We start from the raw sequence: 19,389 nt of genomic DNA, 5'->3' as shown, positions 1-19,389 counted from the left end.
TTTTAATGCACCTAGATGTGCACGACGTTTGCTGAATTTCGGGAGTGAGAATCCTAAAAGCGGCTTGCTGCCAGTATGGATTTGCGTTACGCTCACCTATACCAAAATAATTGATTGTTGATACACCCAACAAGGAGCGCACTAGGTTGGAAACTACGGCACCCGAAGCATCGAGCAACGCATCTCATTTTTGCTAAAATCTGGGGTACAGACTCGTTCCCGATCCGACTATTGTATGTTCAATGACGCTTCGATCCGAAGGGCCGGATCGGGTCGCACTCGCCACTCTTTATGCTCCGATCCGAAGTATTTATCACTATGAACGGTGCATCCCCCATGTTCCCCGAGATTCATTATTCACACACGCCAAGACCAACTACACTTACCTTAGAAGCCATCGCTTGTGGAATTTATTTTATCCATCACCGCTGTAACGAGCTCAAATCTTCCACTCAAACAAACGCTTGACAGAATGGACATTCACCAATCTTCTAGCATGCCACGCGTGCAAGAACCGCTTGGAAGACCCTCACCATATATCATTCCCGCATACGAAGGCGATACCATGATGATACCTGGCAGCAAGGCTACTGTACGTCTACTCGCCAGTGCGAAGGAGACTTCGGGCCTAATATCTGTGTTCGGGTACGATGGTACCCATGGGGACGCTCCAGGCTTCCATTATCATAATCTGGCGCACGATGTTTTCATGTGCACACGTGGACACATAAAAGTCTGGGCGGGAAATCGCTGTAAAATTCTTAGTCCGGGAGATTTTTGCTACGTTCCCCCTGAGGTCGTGCACCAACCGCAGCTCATCGATGATGGAAACAACGAATCGATCGGGATAGTCACCCCTGGACAATGGGTTGACTTCTTCCGGCTAATCTGTAGAAAGTATGATGGTGTTGTTGCGGATGAGTTTAATATAAGCGACATAGGAGAGTTGGTTGGATCTCGAATCATGGAAATCAAGGACAAGTACGACGTCGTCTTTCAACCAGGATTCCAGGGTGCGGAAGTCAGCGATTTGACAAAGGAAGAGGATTCTAAATTGCCCGATGAGCCTGGAAAGGAGTACTATCTCAAGGCGAACACAGGACCGTGCCATCTACTCGAGGGTGTGCTAAGCAGGCCTTTCATCACCACTAAGCAAACTCAGTCGCCCACGGGGAATTTTGCGGCTACAGCTATCGAGTCAAGTAACCGGTTGGCAAACTCGGTCCTGAGTAGGCCATTCGCGTTCATGAAGGTTCATCAGGTATATCATGTTCTAGATGGAGCGATCAACGTCACTCTTAACGGGAGTGCGAATGTCATTCGAGCAGGAGAGACAGCTTTTGTTCCGGCTGGCACTACGATCTCGATTGAGTTCCTCGACCGATACAACCGCTTCTGGGCATATTCGAGCGGAAGTGGACTAGAGTCGCTGATCGCGGATGCTGGTGGCAAGTTCGAGGGCACCCTTGTGCCAGATAAAAGTAGACCGCTTGATAAAGAGGCGTTGAAGAAGGCAGCAGAGAAACATGATGTCAGCATCTCGACTTAGTACATGCGTACGTAGCAATACCAATCAACACACGTAAAAGGTCTCCTTGAAGTGGCACTCATACATTGTTTCTAGGCTTCCATATCAGTAGTCGCGGCTTCAGCAACGACTTAGGGCGCTCGGTAGCTGCTAGATCGTAGGTGAAAATTGTATTAAAACCGGTTTCAATAGATACCATCGGGGTGTCACATTGGAGTCAGCGTCACATTTCGTCCCTCGAAGGCCTTCTTGACGTCACTTCAATACACCAAGTGCTGCCCCTCTGTAGGGATTATGTGTTAAGAATCAATGAGGGCACCATCCTGGATCATCGCCACACCGGCCATAAAGGCTCTGTTCATCCAATCATCTCCGTTTTGCCCATTCTCGTTGTCGTATACCAGCATGTCCCTTCCACTAGGAAACCGCACCTCCACCCAATCCTGACAAGCCGTATCGAGCAGGTCACATTGATCCAAGTCCTCCTCGCCCGACCACTCTCGGTGCAGTTCATCTTCCTCGTCCTCAAACACGCGGAAGCTTAGACTAGTACCAACCAGCATGCTCGTTTCGTGGAATAAGAGGCTCTCTGACCTGTAGTAATGTATATCCGAGTTGGCGCACGCTGTGAAGAATTCACGAAGGGTATTCGGGTAATGGAAATTTGTGTGCCTGAGAACGACACGGCGAATCGAGGATGAGTGTACGTTGATGATTCGCGCAAGAGTGGGCGCAGAAGTGCTGGTGACAAGCCCGTCAAGTTCGAGTGAGCGGAGCCGGAATGGTGGGCTAGAGCCTAGTAGCCGAAGCAGAGGTGCCCAATTCTCGCTACGCGACAACCAGCGCTGACAACTTGATGGGCCCGCAGATAGATGCAGAGATTTGAGGTTCGCGTTGCTTTCGATCATCATGACAAGGGAAGTCATAGATTCATTCTCCAAGGCCAACATGTCCAACTGGAGCTTCAGGCATGTAAGAGCTCGTAAGGCGCATACCCTGCGCATGGAGTAGAGTAATAGTGGATAAGATGTTAACTTCATCTGCCATTTCGAATCCGCAAATCCCAATACTTTGAAACTGTCTAGCTGCTGTTTTGCATGCTGGAGGCTGGATATTAGGGTATAACCAAGGCTGGCTATAGAACGCGTATCGATAACGTGATTGTGCCGTGGACCTTGCAGTCCGAAGTGGTATCGTGGGCCGAACCTCAAGTGCGGATAGGTTTCAGAAACGCCGAACAGTGGCAGCTCATTAGTTAATTCTTCGTCACACATTCCCCACAGACCAGGAGGAGCGCGAAACACGAAGTTTTTGAGATTCGACAGGCGTTGAAAGATACGACCGAACATCCATGGTACCTCGGAGGGACTGATGGCAGCTCTCGCACAGGGTTTTCCTGTTGCTAGATCCCCGAATCGTGATGGCTGGCAATCGAATATAGTGTACACCTCGAGTGCGCGAATACGCTTGGCAAATCGCGTGCAAGATAAGGCCTCGAGGCGCGCGACGCTCGCTATGGTCGTTCGACATCGTCGTCTGGAAAAGCATACCTCGACCTAATCAGAGCAGTTAGTTAGGGAGAAGACGACCCTGAAGGCCTTGCTGGATCCTACATAATGCTCGAAAGTATGTAAGACATAGCAAGTATATTTAGGTTAGATTTTACTTACAAAGCGGTCATCGATACCTCGTGATATGTTTCCGTTGCTCAGTGATCGAAGCGTGAGTAAATCCTTTTTAAAAAGATACTCAGCAATCATGACAATGAGCTCACAAGGTAGAGACTCCAGGCTGTTTGGGACATAAGAGTCGTGTTTGTCGTTGAGCATGCTGCCGAGGTCTTCACGGATGAAAGCCATGAGTTCTTCCATATCAATCTCTCTCATTCTTGCGGCTTTGATATGTCCTCGGAGTGGTGTGCGACGAAGTTGAGGGATTGTGAGAAATTCTTGCGCAGGCTATCGCTACCATAGTTTTGGTCCTACGGGAAGGACGAATTGTGGTACATAGTGATGTCAGGAACCCGCCGCAAAAAACGGAGTTTCCTCGACGTTAAAATCATGTATTGTTCGAACATAGTAGCACTGGCTCGAGAGGCATCGCGTTCGTGGTGGCTTCGTGAGTCGATCTTCGTAGGCACCGCATCAGCTAAGTGCTACATCATAGGGAAATCTGGGAGGTATAGTACAAAAGACAAGGCCTCCAAAGCGTGATTGCTGAGCGAGACGCTGTATTCCTGAATATCAGTCGGTGTACATCTTGATAGAGAGCATTGTGCGTGGTTGTGTTGTCAACGTGATCAGCAAAAGCACGGCGATGATGCGGTTTAGCCCTATTGCGGGTCGCACGTCTCGTCTCGGCGCAATATTTGTCGCGAGTCTCCCGCTTACCGTCCAACACCATACCTACAGACGCTGGCCCACTCTCTTGCGCGCATTCGCACTAGTGGGGAAAGAGTCGCATACCCCTCGGGTGTATGAGATGACCATGAAGCTGCAAACTTTACCCGGCACCATTGCCCCACCCCCGCAATGTGGGGATGTGCGCATGCAATTCTCTACGAATGGCTGCACTCAGTACCCACTGCTTGTAATGCCTGTCGATTAGCACGCTCGGTATCAGGTGTCAATTTATTGAACGCCTGCTCACAGCCGCCGGGGTGGAGTTCTGAAGCGTCGGAGAAGTGCATCTTGTAACTCGGCACATCTTCATCATACGGACGTCGCCAGCGCACCCTTTGAACAACCTGAAGCATGGCAATAGAACAGGTCTTCGACGCTCTGCCTTTATATTACTTGCAGCATGGTATCTCAAAGTTTGGCGTGGGAAACATCGCCTTGGCGGTCCTCGCAACCGCAGCTTTGGGGGTCCTCGCAGACTATGCTTGGATGCTATACATGAGATCAAAGATGGTAAGGACGCCACATTGTAGCGTGCGAGCATGATACTGATGTTGAGAAGCCGCCTGGGCCTTTCCCATACCCAATCATTGGCAACACGTTCCAGTTGCCAGATAACAAGCCGTGGATCTACTTCGAGGAATTGTCGAAAAAATACAATACCCCATTGATAACGTATTGGATCGGACGCAATCCGACCGTGTGGATCAACGATGCTTGGACCGCGAACGAACTTCTTGACAAGAGAGCAGGCATATACTGCTCAAGACCGCGCATGCTTGTCTTTGCTGAACTCGGCTCTGGTCAGAACAATCTCGTAAATCTCATCACTACCACACAAGCGCAGCGTGAGCGCTTCCGGATGTTGCGCAAGGTGACACACCAGGGCGTTGGCATTCAGCAAGTGAAGAAATATCGTGATTTCCAGAACGACGAGAGCAAAGTTGTCGCCCTCGACCTCCTGCATACCCCCGAGAACTATGTCGCGCACTTTGAACGCTATGCGACCAGCGTGGTTTCTATCGTCGGCTTCGGCAGGCGTGTCGCGAGCCACGATGATCCCATCATCACCGAAGTTATCGCGTTGATGCACCGGGCGGCCGATTTGAACGTGCCAGGGAAGACGTTTCCCATGTTGATGGAAACCTTTCCAATTCTTGCTCGCGTACCGACCGAATATGCGCCATGGAAGCACGGCATGGGATCAAAGAAGAGATCGCATCGTGGTCATGACTTCTTCTACTCCTTAGCAAGTGAAGCGAATGCAAAACCAGGACACGATGACTGTTATGCGAAGATGCTATTTCGAGAGCAGGAAAAGTATGGTCTCAATCCGAAGGAGATCTCCGCGCTGACTGGAAACTTGTTCGGCGCTGGATCAGACACTTCGAGTAGTACGCTCATTACCGCTGTTCTTACAATGCGAGCGTTTCCAGAAGCCATGCATGCAGCATGGGAAGAATTAGATCGTGTGGTCGGACCGGATCGTAGTCCCTCGTTTGAAGACGACGCCAATCTGCCTTATATGCGCGCGTTCGTAAAAGAGGTGTTTCGATGGCGATCTGTTGCAATCATTGGTGGACAACCACATGCCCCAGTCCAGGACGATTACTACAATGGTTATTTGATCCCGCAATCGACATGGGTGCAGGGAAACGTGTGGGCAATTCACCACAATGACCGCGAATTTCCCCACCCAGACCAATTCAATCCAAACCGTTTCATGAAGGATCATCCTGACTCGCGACCTTTTCCTGGTGAGAGGGGATACATGACATTCGGCTGGGGTCGACGCGTGTGTTCAGGCCAGGCGCTCGCCGAACAAGGCACCTGGTTGACCGTTGCGAGACTAGTTTGGGGGTTCAAGATCGAGCCAGCACTAGACGAGAGTGGGAAGCCAATACCGGTCAATATCTTCGATTACACGTAAGTTTTAATGGGGAGGCGACCAACATGCAAGTACTAATGTCCACTAGAAACGGCCTCAACATGCGACCGCAAGTGTTCAAAGTGAGTATCAAGCCGCGAAGTGAGAGAATACGGCAGGCTATCATTCGAGAGGGCGAGCAAGCATTGTCAGATCTTGCGCAGTACGAGGGTGAGACAAAGTATCGTATGAGTACTTTCTACGGCAAATGAAACTGGCGATGGGGAAGCGACAGTAAGAACAGCTTGGGAAGTAGTAGATATGCTCGCGTATAGACATACAGTTTTCGTCAGCCAAAGCGATTCGTCGTTCATGTCGTCCCAACGAGTGCCGCTTCCATGAATGTTGACATAAGACCAATGCCAACTCTTTGCCAATGTTTAGTAACAAATCGTGTTGTAGCACGCTAGCCAGTGGGTGAAGCGACATTTATCTGTTAACACAACCTTGTATTGCAGTATTCAGGCTGGTCTAGTAGCTTGCTTTGTTGTCTATAATACCAGGACTACCGCTTGTATTCCTGCAACAGCTCAGCCGAGGTGGTTATCCAGGCTCATCTGCTGCAAGATTCTCCATAGTAGCCAGTTCTTGATTTCGGCCTCGCTTTCTAGAGATTGGAGTTCATCTTTGATAGCCCGCTCGAGGTTCTGGAGTACTTGAAGCGTGTACGCTAAACTACCCTTTGCCTTCAGCTCGCTTAACAGAACGATCTTAAGATCGGTTGTCAGACTCTCTGTTCGCTTCCGCTGTTGCAGGATTGCATTGATCTCTGGGCTGCCATGCTTTGAAGCATGAATGAGAGGGAGAGAGTATTTTCCTCCATCGAAATCGGAGCAGAAGCCTTGATTCTTGGTGTTCTATAATATGTCAGCTATTTTGGCAGAGAACGCAGATGTCTGGGTTGGTGTCAAACCTTAGAGGACTCGAGATTCTGGTAATCCTTCCGGATCTGGATATACCGTCCAAATAGAGTCAAAAACCCCTCCATATCCATGCATCTATATGATTATCAGGGACTATACCCAATATAAGTAGTGGACCGATAGCTTACCTATTCATGGTTGCCTGACCTTGCAACAAGCGACTAGCCATACGAAACAAGGCAGTCGTTTCTAGAAATATCATTGTTAGCACATAGGGAACAAGCCTGTAGACTACCATGGTGGCTAAGTCTATAAGACTCAACAACTTACTAGAGTCAACCGTTTGAAGGTATTCTTCTTCAGTCGGCGTGATTGAATGATATGTCCAATACATGTCGGCTCCCTGACCTATTTGCAACGCCATGAGTTCCTCTTTCAAAGAATTAGTGAAGAGAATCTCGACATTAAGATAGAACTACGTTACCAGTGAACACCAAGACAGCGTCAGATGATATCTTCTGTATCTGTCTTAGTGCATCGGCGCACTGGAAGTAAGCAGAGTTGACGGTTTGGCCGATACCATAAACTCTGTGGGCGGCTGGGTTACCACCACGGAGTGGGGAGTGATCTTGAATATCGTCTAGCCTTCAAAAGGTTAACAAAAACTTTTCCTACATGCGATTATACTTACATAAGTGAGGAGCTGTGTAGCTGTGTAATGACTGTCCGAATGATAGTCAAGTGGTGCTGTGGTACCTGGTACCATGTATTCAAAGCGTCGATAAACGTGTGCCAAATTTCGTTGGAAGGCAGCGATGCAATGTATCTCGATGGATACTCAATGACCTATAGTTGGTATCAGTCCCTAAGCGTAGACCAACTCTAAATTGTCCATTGGAACCTACGCTTTGGTCCAACGGCGGGAGCCGTTCACAGGTAAACAAGGACGCTTTCATTCGACCTGCGTACTGTTTAGATATCGTTCAATTGTTTGCTTCCAGGGGTTTCTCCTCGATCTACTTACCCATAGAGCCGATTCCGCCCTCGCTATCGGTCACGACTTGTCCGCTAAGATTCAGCTTCGATATCTTTAAGATATCATTGCTGATGATTGCGGAGGATTCTGTCGAACTATTGAAGAAATAGGCACCTTCGTTAATTCTCTGAGCCAGGTACTGTTTGTACTCACTCCCAAATGCCGTGTTATATCGAGGACATGTTTTGCTCCAAAATATGTTGCCTGCAAGTACGCCTTCCAGGATCTCAAACCACCGCATGATAGCAGGCGAAGAACCTGGAATCTGGTACTGGGAAAAGAACTCAGCTTTGAGTGAGCAATAGTCGTTCTCAAGGGATTGGATTTTCTCTTTGAGAGCGACTTTTGCTTCTTGAGAAGACATTGTATACCATTCCATGAACAGGGGAACAGCGTTTCTCACAACGACCTTCTCGTTGGACCGGAGGAAAGTCGTATACTCCGTTTCCCACGAGAAATAGTCGTTCGTGAGAATCATCATCTCATAGTAAGGTTTGAGAACTGGTTCGATCAGTTTTTCTTCCTCTTTAGTGAGACTGAAGTTGGATCCAAATCGAGCGACGGCAAAGAGAAATCTACAGATGTTAGTTGCAAGCTCTTCATCGAAGAAGTAGAAGATGATCTACTCACTCGAAGGCATTGTCCACAAGGCGATCCGAGAGATATTGAGTAAGATTCTGGTATCGAATCTCCTCTTCCATCATGGCTTCACCACGCTTCCATGTTTGCAGGCCTTGAATTACAAGACTCCCGAGTTGAGAGTCCGTATCCACGAGCTGAATAGCAATTTTCGCAAAAACTTGCGTATGGCGGTTCTGCCAACCTGGATCCACGGCCTTCTTTCTACCACCAACTGATACACTAGAATCACAGCATTTCGTGTCCGGCTTGATAAGAAACCTTGTTAGCAAATATCCTGGACCTTCTTGAGAGAACATGAGTAGAATACACCTACATCAAACGGGACCCAAAAATCGACGTCTTTTATTAATGTTAGTGAAGAATAACTTGAATGTGGAAGCAACCTACCATTTTGGAAGAAGGCAACCTCGTTGATGTAAGAGACGAGGGCGAGACGTTCAGGAAGGCAATATGGGTAAGTCAAGGATGTCCAACCACCTGAACGCAGACTGAGGCACCCTTTCACAAACCCCACATTGGCTCTCCCAAAGACATCGATCTGACATTGTACCGTGGCATCATCTGATGCTTGAGTGTCCTTGTGAACACGTGGATGGAATCGACAGAAGTATTCGGGATCATCGATGTAGCGGTTCGGTGGTATAGGAAGTGAGAAATCAGAATAGTCTTGTAGTCCATTTGATGCCATTGTTTTCGCCTGATTCGTTTACTGCGGTATAGATGGTGGAAGGTGTATGATCTGAAAGCAAGTGTGAAATGTTGATGTTTAGAGTCTGACTTTTAGATTCGCGGATTTGGATAGTCTTTTAAGCATTCCCTCGAGGAGATCTCCTCGAGACAACAGTGACATCTAATTCATACCTAGCATCAGGTGTTCCTTTTGCATTGTTTCTTTTGAGTCACGTTGACGAAAAAAAGCAATTAACGATGCGAATCCTGTAGGAAGAAGCGAGCATTATCTTCATGATGGCTATACTTAGCATCACTTTTTCAAGAAGGGTCTGATTAAGTTTCGTCAGCGCAGTTTTTCGAACAATGTTTTTGAGCTCACGTATTCCACAACCGAGCGGCGCAGTCTGTTCACCAAAACAATATTGCAATGACAACGCGTGATGTCTCAACACCCCCAACCTCTCAAAGGCTATACTAAAGCTGATATCTAATTAGCAGTCTCAGAGGTTATCGAATTACAACAATAATTAGTCAAAGTTATGAGATTATATGTAATGCACATTTACTTGAACTGCGCCTAGATCGCATGGGTCGAGGATAAAGATCTATAGGCTATCCAGTTTGGACATATTTCAGACTTGCATAGAAATTGAAAAGACATGAATGCCCTCAGAGTATGCACGACTGCATGTCTCAAAAAGGATTTGATCAATGCCGACGATTCCCGCCTCAAAGCGTTTGAATACGTCCGCTGGCAACATTGCTGCATTCTTTTGAGCATTGAACGGTCTACATATAGCACTTTGCACGTATGATAATTCGAACTATGTCTGATTAAGTAGTTAATTGCTGTTGAGGTAAGCATACTGTGCTGCAAGCCTTGGCATAGCATGTTTCGCAATGCGGCAGTGGCAAACATGCATCCGTCCAAATGATACCGGATTGTCGGACCTTGAGCGCGTGAAACAAAAAACACCGAGGATGTGGTTTTCATCAGCCGAGGCGAACTGTCGTCCATGTCTTTTCAACGGGTGCCACTTCCAACAATGTCGACGTACTACCAATGCCAACTCTTTCCCAATGTGAACCTTCACGCTGAACCACTAAGACATTGCACTCGCTATCGTGGCCATATTCGAGATACCACGGTAAGTGCATCACGAACAATCCTCGATCGACGTTGACATGATCTCCCCTTGTAGGATTGATAGACACATATACTGGTCGAGAATCGTTGTTTGGTTTCTTGCGATCAAGCTCAAGCTGGTAGCAATGCGGTACGTCCGATTGCATGATCTGAGTGATGTAAGCGCTGATGTGTATAAAGCGAGTGAGTTGTTGCGCGTTTCGTGCGTCCTCGCAAGTGTCGTGGAAGTAGGACATCGCGTGGTAGATTCGCCAGTCAATGGTATTTCCATTCCGGTGTTCCAAACTGACAGTGCATGGGACATCAGGTGTAGATCGATTTCTGTGATATCGGCCGTTGTCCACCAACATCAGTCCCTTTGCCCATCTTACTGGACCAATCCATCCAGTCCATGACCAACTAGGGAATCCAACTCGCCTTCTGACTGGGTTATCTACATCCCAGCTTAAGTTGTTCACAAACCTTGAGAGCGACACAGTAAGTGGTGTTCTATCGTGCCGAAAGTTTACATCGTACCCAAAGTACGGCATTCCCCAAAGATGTTGTATGCTACTGTCTGGAATATCCTTGTCTTGCCGTAGTATTGCAAAAATACCTAGCAATGCATTGAGTACGTCGTCTTCATACGTAAGCGATCGCTTTGTGAATGCCTCGATCCGGTGAAGGACACTCTTAACGTGCCCGTTGATAGTAGGAAAAAGGCCTGGGTCCGAAGTTTTGTTGAAATAGTCACACCAAGAACCAGCGCTCTCTTCATCACGTCGCCAGAACATGTGTTCAGGAGCTAACCAGCCTTCCATTCGAGACCTCTCCTGGCATTCGTAATAGAGTTGGGTATCAGTGAAAACAAGACGCCTGGTTGAAAGTAGGCCTTCCTGATACGTCCAGCCTCTTGAGCTCCATGTTGTACTCTCCAGGGTTTCTCTACTAAACAAGGGAGTAGAACACAAGATCCGTCGGCCAAAGTGAAAGGGTCGGTTCACCACGCGTTGCCGACTGACGCCCGGTAGTCCATAAGAACCATCAGAACCGGCAGCTGCGATAATCGTCAAGGCCGACCCAGCGTAGATCTTACCCATCTGTCTGAGCTGCGCATGGAAGTCCTCTGAAGATTTATTCAAGCAGTACCTGTCAACCCACAGGTAATCGTACCCAAGTGCGAGCGTGACTTTGATGGCGTCTTCAATAGTCGCTGGGAGGTCTTGTGGTAGAAGCTCAGGCGCTGGTGACTCTAGGCGAGCTTGACCAACAGATTGATCTTTTGGCTTACCCCAGACGTAGCTCAATGTCACGTATGACGCGGTATTTGGCAAATCTCTGATCAAGCGATGCTCGCAGTCGATAACCTTCAGGCCGGGTACGTAGTTTGAACATCGTGAATTCTTCCCTCTATTGACTGTGTGACATTGATGGGTGTGTACACACGAATCTATCCACTCACGAACGACCCTGTAGTCGATCAGACGTGCTATTGGTTGCAAGTTTCGAGCGATAGGTCCAGTGCAATCAAAGATGATGGAGCTGCGGATATTGAAGAGGTTGAAAATCCGCCAATCCCGCCACGCTTCGATACACAGTATGGGCGCTTCGATCTTTTCGAGAAGAGGAGTTACTGCGAAATGAGCTTGTACAGCAGTCAGGTTGTACATCCCACCTTTCGGCAGATGGCCCATACTGCCACTCAGAAATCTGCAGAATGCGCAAGTCTTCGGCTTTAGCTGATATACTTTCAGCACGATTCGGACTGCTATCGCAGGTTTGAAGCATAGTGCATCGTCCAAGTCGAATGCCGCGCACTGTGAGCAAAGGCCCTCAGGCGCCGCAGCTGGTTCAGGGAGTGAAAGTGAAGTCGGCGATGCCATCATCTAACGGGATGAGTTTTGACAAGCACAAAAGATGATGGAACGCTGCCCGCAAGCGAAGGGTTTGAAACTGCGTACGGAAGCCCGCAAAGCTGTAGGCGTGACGACTGCGCCGCGTGCCTACAGGACGCTACCCAGGTATGTCTTGATCTGCAGCCTTGTGCCACTTCTCAGAGTCAGTAGTAAAGCGTTTGCCCCACGTTGTAACGAACTCTGATTCAATCGAAAGCGACGAAGACTGTGGATAATTGGATTGAACACCCGGCGCTTCTGGGTCAGGCTGGGAAAGCATTCCTGACAATGATCGCGAGACCGGTGGATTCATTTTCATTTCAATAAAATGGCACCTAATCAGCAAGGATGATTACAAGACTCGTAACGAGACTGCTCCAGACAAAATTGTCGCCTTGAACATCAGGAGCGTCATCCGTGATCAACGCCGGTTCAAAATTTGCCGCTTACGGAAATATGATGATGTAAGCGCGCACGTTCCACCGCGTCATCGCGTGATTGCAATATCGCGCCTCCTTGACCTGCATCTTCACAGCCATCATCACGCATTTTCAGTTATATCACACGGCCGTCAACGCACGACCAGAAGTTTCTAGTGCACTCAATATTGCATATTTATCCTTCTCGTTCGGTTGACCCTTCAGTCGTCCCAGAAGCCTTTGGCACAATAAAGACTTCCGGGATCTGCTAAACATGTACAATGACTGCTTGCTGAATCAGTTATTAGATGAACATGACTGGTCGGCATCAATCATTGACCAGGGCCCATCCTCACGGGTATTGGCTACGATGAAGCCCCAGCCTGATGTATCCACTTACCATTCGAGATCAATATCCTTCTCTCGAACTGCAGACTAACATTACAATCAGAGATTGGCGACCAGAGAACTCGAAACCTCTACTAGAAGTGCATGGCGCGATGCCAAGATTCATCGAGACCGATTGCCGCGCGAGATACGAATTCACGAGCTTCTCGAAGAACGGCCCGCCGTTGACTCGGTCATACTTGCCACATTATCCGATTGCGCACGCATATCGACGTCTCAAGCGATCGAGAAAGTAATCTATACTTGAGGAATCTATCTGGTACATCGTCGAAGCACTTGAGGAAGCCTGTCTATGGCTGTGGGGTGAAACCACGTCAGACATGCGAGACGGCGCGTTTTGCGGCATTACGAGGCCTGGACCCTGCGCCTAAGCGGAATAAGCGGATACCCGTACCTAACGAGAATAAGAAGAGTGTCACTCAAAAGCAAACACTACGTTGGTTTGCTAGCAATTGTTTTCGGACTTTAAATAGAAGTCCTCGTTACAGACAGACGCAAGCGGTAACATAGATATGTCAGCCTTCTTTCAAAGTGTAGCTGGTGGCTTACTAATGCCCTCGGCATTTCTAGAGCTAGCTAGGGTAAGACGTGAAGCTCGAGACCGTGCAACTAAGCTCTTTGAGGACCACGACACCCTCAAAAGAACTATTGAGCGCCATGAAGAGACGATTCGCAAATGATAGATGAAGAAGACTAACGCTCAGAGAAAGCAGATCTTACTAGAAGCATAGCCCGGTATGTCTACACAACATCGGCTAGATATCGCGGCATGGCGCCAGCACTCAAGGACAAAGGAAGCATACATGTGGCTATACATCAACCTAGGAGACTTGACTAAGAGAACCCCTTTGTTACTATTGCTACACTATCAAGGCAGACATCAACCATACGAGTTTGTACACTCTGATCTTAAGCAAGCTCGGCTTAGTGAGGCCAGCGATATCACCATGCCTGGCTTCCTCAACGGATACACGATGCTCTTCGTTGACCGGACGGCTCTAGAAACATACGGCGAACTAGTGTCTTGGGATGACGATGCTGCTGCTTTCGAAAACATGACCAACGGTGTTGGCATGTGCACCCTGGGCATGGGTTACAGGTTTTGGAGATACAGCAACGTATCTGGGCCTTCCTTGTTAAGTGCTGCCGGATTCTGTTGCAAGACGTTATTTCGATAGTCGAGTCCGAGGTCCTTCCTAATCCTGGGCCGCCAGCTATACAGGACGAAAACGCCATGTTGCTGGAGATTGTCTCTCTTGAAGCGCCCTATCGGCTACCCGCTCACCTCGAGTTCGACCGTTTGAAAGCTATGGCTTCTGCAGAACGCAATTCGAGAGAGGACCATCTATGGAGTATGCGTGAAGACCCTGGGTACTTTGGTGAAACGATGCAAGAACTCTCCGAGCATCGGCAAGAGATGCTCTTGGACACTCAGGGTAAGCCGCATCCTACACTGAAAGAAGCGGGTCGTCCACTGTTCTGGAATCGAGTCTTGGGTACTGCATTTGTGCCAGCCTACTTTGGCTTGGCGATCTTCGATGGGGTCGTAAAGCAGGTCGAAAAAGTAGCTTCAATTTATGCAGCATGCAAGGAAAACCTAAATGGAGAAGAGGATCTGCCTACGGACTTGTTTGACGCTTTCCAAAACCTCCGATTTCTTTTGGACGCGGCAAAGACAGATCTTGTACTCAATCTCAAAGTCGGTCTATTTGCCTCTCCACCAATCCGCCAATTCTGCGTACGCAAACCTCAAGAACCCAACACTTCCAAAATTCGATCCACGTTTGAGCCACCACGCAACGATCATGCCGTGAACCGACTCATGCCTCTCTTCAACATCTTGTTCAATGATGAACAGCTGTTTCTGTTCGGACTTCATACGATCACCGACGAAATTGGACGCCTTATCCGAACGGATCCCGCCGTTGCTACATTGATATCACCATACATTGCAGAGCGTATATCTTCGCTGTCAGTGGTGTCTGAATGCCTTCATCAGCTACATATTTTCCAACCCTGGGCGCAAAAGATAGAGGACGGCATGGACCTGAAGAACGATGAGCTCTCACGTCAGTACAACCAGACATTCAAGGGTTGGGCAAATATCATGGGTATCAACAATTTTGAGGGCTCGCAAGTCTACAAGTACGCTGATCCGACGGATGGAAAGTTTGACTATCCAGCACATCGCCGCCGCAACAAGCAGAATGTGGAGATCATGCGAAAAGCGGAGGCCAACTTGGATGCTTTCTGGGAGGTGGTGGACCGGCACTACAAATCTAGAAGTGGTGGCTCTCAACATGATAAAGTTGCGCATCTCCTCAGCAAGGACCGCGCTGTGCAGCGAACGCCTCCTTGGCAAGAGCCTGACAAGACTACGAATTCCGCGAGCGTAGCGCCTGTCGAATTACGTGTATCAGCCGTTCTCAAGCGTTTACCATGATGCGACAAAACAGATCACTGGTGTGTTCGATCGCACCACTCTCGACGAACCCGCTGTCAAACCAAAGACCCGGGGTAATGCGCCCCAATCTGCCGAACCTGCAGCACCTGCGACCGCTACCCAAGACATACAGCCACAGCCCATCTTCACGGTCGACAAGCGCGCGCACAAGGTCTTCAAATCGCTCTTCCATTCGCCATACAACACCGATCTACCAGGCGAGGTTCTGTGGTCTGACTTCTTGCACGCAATGGTGTTGATAGGTTTTTCAGCTGAGAAGATACATGGTTCTGCTTGGAACTTCACCCCGAATACGCTTGGCGCTGGGGTAGAGAGAAGTATTCAGTTTCATGAACCACACCCGAGCAACAAATTACCGATGTTGTTGGCGAGGCGGTATGGACGACGACTGTCAAGGAATTTTGGGTGGAGTGGAGATATGTTTAGGCTTGCGTGAGTCATTAATGTTATACTCTCGACGGACGTCAATCGGTGATGCGTGCGAAGCTGGCATGGGTTGTGAAGGTCAGACGTTGAGTTTGCAATGTATCATCTCTTTGTCTTTGTCACTTATCGGCTTGATGAGGCAAAAGTCTTGGCGTCTTTCCCAGCCGGATGCGGACGTCTCTGCGCCACATTACCCTGCACGTCCCAGCCTTCCCAAACGGCTGGCCTGCGGATGCTGCTTTGTCTGTGAATCAAGCTAGAATATTCGTCCCCTCAACATCTTTCTCCCATGCGATGGCGACTAGCCAGCCATGTTCTTCTTCCTAATCATAGACCTTATCGCGGCAGTCTCACAAGCACGAGCAAGAGTGCTACAGATCAGAGACCTGTCTCAATGCGCCGTAAGTCTAAACCGCCCCAATTCTCGATTCGACGCAGCTAATCTCCGTAAGGGACTATGCATCGAATCTCAGGGAGAGACCAGTGACTGTGGCATAGAAGACCCTAATTGCAGCTGCGCAAATTCGCATAATCAAAGTGTCGAAACTTGCCTTGCGAGCCAATGTTCTGAATCAGACATCTCACAAGCATTTGATTTCTTCAATGACACATGCTATTGTATGAGATTCTTAGCGGGCTGAACATGTTTCCAGCTGATATTTCGAGCAGCCACTGTACATGTGAGCAGTTCGATCTTTGGGTCGAGTGCGGCAGCTGCTAGTTCACCATCGACTACGCACGTAACACAATATATAACTACAGTGGTTATCGCATCTGGGACAGTAGCCCCCAGCGTGGCTTCTTCGACGGCCGCCTCAGCATCCCTGATATCAACATCCAAAGACTCCGATTCTGCACGACCGAGTACTCCAAACTCTCCTTCAGACCCCTCGGCGCAACTCACCAACTCATCCGATAGTACACCGACAGCGCCCGCTTCTCCAAGCACCAGCGCAACGAACACCGAGCAAAGTCCACCGCGCACCATGACACACCCTTCAGGACTCTCGCCGTGCGCAACGATCGGCCTAGCAGTGGGCATTCCATGTGGCATGATCTTGCTCATTACCACAGGCACATACCTGCTTTGGAAACGCAATACGGCCAAGAGAGCGTATCGGGCAATGCGCATCCAAGACCTACGGGCGCAGGCCGGAAAGAAGGGACACGCACGTGAACTTGATGGCATCGGAACTATGCGCCAAGAGATGGAGACATCCGCCAATATAGCTGAGTTACCGGGCAGGTTCTCTCGGCCCGAGTTGGCGCGGTACGAGTTGGGCGAATGAGAGTCTTGAGGCGGTGGCAGCGGCAGCGGTTAAGGGATGCCGGCTGACTATGCAGAAGTTTGACGAGCAAGACTTCAGGAGGCCAAAACAGCGGATGAATCGAATCATGGCGCCACATCACAGACAGAAGACAGAAAAGCGTGGCAAACACCTTGGAGGTATAAGGCAACATGGCTGGTCTGCAGATGCAGGTTTTGCAGTGCTCGTTGTTACACATGGAGGCAGATTTTTTAGACGCTTGATTCTTACTACAAACAATGGAGAAGGTCTCATTAGGTGAGCCATGGGGCAGCTCTTTCCACTTGTGCTGTTGCAGAACACGTGCTTGCATGGCTGAGTTTTGTGGACCTTCCTGTGCTTGCAGTATACAACATGAACGCCAAGCTTTGCATGCTGAAACTTGCTGCCATTTGCAACTCGTGGTTCCAAGAAAAACACTGTCGTAGAGGTAGCTTCCCGAAAGCTAGCAAGACGCGCGGAGATAGATCGGTCTGCCAGGTGTATATTGCGCGAACTGTACTCAAGAAGTCCACCGTCGAATGGAATATGTCCATCTCTCGCCAGCCAGCCAGATTCATTGGATTTTTTGGCTTGGTCGTCTGGAGACAGATCCTTTATACAAACTATGACACCTTGCCCCTCGGACATGGGCACCCATTCATCAAGCGCTGTTCCATAAGTGGAGGTGTCAAGCTGAACAGCGACAACAACGCGAGGACCTCACATCGCAGCAGCAGCCCGCTTACATGGTCTATTACAGCTACTACTCCAACCTCAAAGCCACCGCCAGGTTAATGCAGCACGCCGTCGACGAAAACAACTATTGGAACTCCTTTATCTTTCCAGTGGCTCCTTCTGTGTACCTGTCCAAGGCCAACTTGCTCTTGCTAACTCCACTGCTTGTCGATCTACGGCAGGGAGGGTGCCCTTTTCAGACGCGTAGCTGTTGTTAATGGCAACGTGGACAGTGGAAACAGCATCGACCTTTGAGTTTGAGTAGTTTATAGTAGCAAATAAAGTCTTACATGCGATACACTTGCAGCACATCTACGAAATGCCACACCCTGGTTGCCTTCTCCACGATCGACTATTTATTCTGCGTGTGGTGTGGTTTTCGTACGAACTTCCCAGTGGGACGAGGTCGAACTCGGGATTGGCAGTGGCGACTGACATGGAGGCCATGTTGGATTGTTGTTGAGAAGGGGGCAAGCGCACACGCAGGGAGCCCACATGGCAGTGGGCCAGCCACAGATGGCGGAATTTGACCACCCGCAACAACGGCATACGAACGAGTGCAACGAGTGCATGAACCAGTCGTAGGTGCCTGGAGGCAACGCCCAGCCACAACATGCCATGATGGGTAGCGTTCAGAGCCAGGGCGCAAACACGTCCGCCGCTAGTTCATCGTCCTCGGCTATGAACCCCTCGTTGGAGAACCACTCTCGCGCAACGCGACGCGATAGGCGACCAAAACGACCAGGGCGCACACATACCCGCCGTGGGCCCGCTGTTCTCCACCATCGATCCGAGGTTGCTCGCCATTGATCCCATGAGTTCGTCGTCGTCCGCCGTGGATCCGGCGTTGGCTTCCAGACCACAGCAAGAAGTAGGACCTTTGCGGCCGTATGTGCAGACATCCGAGGGGCTGCAAGGTTCAGGCCCGCCCTGCGATCAGCAGCAGGGTCTTTTACGCGTCGTTCAGCTCAAACGACGCGTCTAACGCCTACTGAAAGAGCGACCCAGTCTGGGCGGTCGTAAACGCCCAGCGCTTGGGTCAAACTTTAACTATCAGAGGTAATTAGAGACAAGATGAGAAAAGCGGAGGTGAGGCAAAACTGCATAGGCTTGCAGCGCTGCTTGTAACGAGTTCCAACGCTGCGAATACAGTTTCCTTACAGTTTCTCGGCTTACTTGACTTTTGTATGACGAGGGATGGATTGCGCAGATATGAGAATGCGTAAATGACGCGAGTCGTGTTTGTGGACTAGGAATCCAGCGCTATGCATCATTTTGATCTTGCACACGCCGATTCTGCATGTCCTGATCGTTACAACACCATGCGTTTTGTTAAACGTGATGATCATGACGCGAGATTAGTGACGTCGAACGGGCAAAGCGCGCTGGTCCGTTCTTTAGTGCGATGACGATTTTCGGGGGGCACTGCCCGCTAAGTGGCAAACTGCAGCGTGATCACCGAGTGTATCTCCGCGCGATGCCGATGCCTCTGTCTCGATCGGAAGTCCATGTTATGTGGATGTTGTGCGCCAGAAGGCGACGAACGATGAGAATTGTGGT

General features: G+C 49.3%; 8 protein-coding genes across 8 annotated transcripts; 4 read left to right on the top strand and 4 right to left on the bottom strand.

Annotated features, from left to right (window-relative positions):
- Positions 1-472: 472 nt before the first annotated feature.
- Positions 473-1,549, top strand: CC77DRAFT_1075895 (RmlC-like cupin; the record flags this gene model as incomplete). The annotated part of the gene is made up of 1 exon (XM_018529234.1): positions 473-1,549. One exon carries the CDS (start codon positions 473-475, stop codon positions 1,547-1,549), a length of 1,077 nt encoding a protein of 358 aa, XP_018382761.1.
- Positions 1,550-1,804: 255 nt separating this feature from the next.
- Positions 1,805-3,599, bottom strand: CC77DRAFT_287814 (hypothetical protein). Its single transcript, XM_018531062.1, has 2 exons — positions 3,199-3,599; positions 1,805-3,084 (listed from the first exon to the last, which is right to left on the bottom strand). The coding sequence occupies exons 1-2, from the start codon at positions 3,412-3,414 to the stop codon at positions 1,828-1,830; spliced, it is 1,473 nt and encodes a 490-aa protein (XP_018382760.1). The 5' UTR covers positions 3,415-3,599; the 3' UTR covers positions 1,805-1,827.
- A 531-nt stretch (positions 3,600-4,130) lies between these two features.
- CC77DRAFT_969894 (cytochrome P450) lies at positions 4,131-6,131 on the top strand. Its single transcript, XM_018535801.1, has 3 exons — positions 4,131-4,440; positions 4,490-5,853; positions 5,904-6,131. Exons 1-3 carry the CDS (start codon positions 4,282-4,284, stop codon positions 6,064-6,066), a joined length of 1,686 nt encoding a protein of 561 aa, XP_018382759.1. The 5' UTR covers positions 4,131-4,281; the 3' UTR covers positions 6,067-6,131.
- A 253-nt stretch (positions 6,132-6,384) lies between these two features.
- Positions 6,385-8,324, bottom strand: CC77DRAFT_1075893 (polyprenyl synthetase; the record flags this gene model as incomplete). Its single annotated transcript, XM_018529233.1, has 8 exons — positions 6,385-6,711; positions 6,768-6,852; positions 6,906-6,966; positions 7,048-7,149; positions 7,202-7,362; positions 7,409-7,563; positions 7,623-7,678; positions 7,742-8,324. Coding segments are annotated over 8 exons (1,530 nt in total), but the record flags the coding sequence as incomplete, so codon positions are not given.
- Positions 8,325-9,912: 1,588 nt separating this feature from the next.
- CC77DRAFT_1023469 (HET-domain-containing protein) lies at positions 9,913-12,461 on the bottom strand. Its single transcript, XM_018525668.1, has one exon. The coding sequence runs from the start codon at positions 12,074-12,076 to the stop codon at positions 10,061-10,063; it is 2,016 nt and encodes a 671-aa protein (XP_018382757.1). The 5' UTR covers positions 12,077-12,461; the 3' UTR covers positions 9,913-10,060.
- A 966-nt stretch (positions 12,462-13,427) lies between these two features.
- CC77DRAFT_1033745 (hypothetical protein) lies at positions 13,428-15,815 on the top strand (the record flags this gene model as incomplete). Its single annotated transcript, XM_018526824.1, has 4 exons — positions 13,428-13,496; positions 13,647-13,982; positions 14,015-15,253; positions 15,312-15,815. 4 exons carry the CDS (start codon positions 13,428-13,430, stop codon positions 15,813-15,815), a joined length of 2,148 nt encoding a protein of 715 aa, XP_018382756.1.
- Positions 15,816-16,116: 301 nt separating this feature from the next.
- CC77DRAFT_1064574 (hypothetical protein) lies at positions 16,117-17,094 on the top strand (the record flags this gene model as incomplete). Its single annotated transcript, XM_018528744.1, has 3 exons — positions 16,117-16,206; positions 16,258-16,423; positions 16,475-17,094. 3 exons carry the CDS (start codon positions 16,117-16,119, stop codon positions 17,092-17,094), a joined length of 876 nt encoding a protein of 291 aa, XP_018382755.1.
- A 9-nt stretch (positions 17,095-17,103) lies between these two features.
- On the bottom strand, positions 17,104-18,102 carry CC77DRAFT_287650 (hypothetical protein). Its single transcript, XM_018531061.1, has one exon. It carries the CDS (start codon positions 17,740-17,742, stop codon positions 17,212-17,214), a length of 531 nt encoding a protein of 176 aa, XP_018382754.1. The 5' UTR covers positions 17,743-18,102; the 3' UTR covers positions 17,104-17,211.
- Between the last annotated feature and the right edge of the window lie 1,287 nt (positions 18,103-19,389).

This window comes from Alternaria alternata (assembly GCF_001642055.1).
Source record: "Alternaria alternata strain SRC1lrK2f unplaced genomic scaffold CC77scaffold_19, whole genome shotgun sequence".
In the NCBI taxonomy this organism is placed as follows: domain Eukaryota; kingdom Fungi; phylum Ascomycota; class Dothideomycetes; order Pleosporales; family Pleosporaceae; genus Alternaria; species Alternaria alternata.
This window is presented reverse-complemented; position numbering and strand designations above follow the sequence as displayed.

Excerpts from the sequence above, each read along its gene's own strand:
- CC77DRAFT_287814 (XM_018531062.1), bottom strand. The coding sequence starts at position 3,414 with ATGAGAGAGATTGATATGGAAGAACTCATGGCTTTCATCCGTGAAGAC. Across the intron at positions 3,085-3,198 it reads GAGGTATCGATGACCGCTTT|GTCGAGGTATGCTTTTCCAG; the intron begins GTAAGTAAAATC and ends TGCTCTGATTAG.
- CC77DRAFT_969894 (XM_018535801.1), top strand. The coding sequence starts at position 4,282 with ATGGCAATAGAACAGGTCTTCGACGCTCTGCCTTTATATTACTTGCAG. Across the intron at positions 4,441-4,489 it reads TATACATGAGATCAAAGATG|CCGCCTGGGCCTTTCCCATA; the intron begins GTAAGGACGCCA and ends GATGTTGAGAAG. Across the intron at positions 5,854-5,903 it reads GTCAATATCTTCGATTACAC|AAACGGCCTCAACATGCGAC; the intron begins GTAAGTTTTAAT and ends AATGTCCACTAG.
- CC77DRAFT_1023469 (XM_018525668.1), bottom strand. The coding sequence starts at position 12,076 with ATGGCATCGCCGACTTCACTTTCACTCCCTGAACCAGCTGCGGCGCCT.
- CC77DRAFT_287650 (XM_018531061.1), bottom strand. The coding sequence starts at position 17,742 with ATGTCCGAGGGGCAAGGTGTCATAGTTTGTATAAAGGATCTGTCTCCA.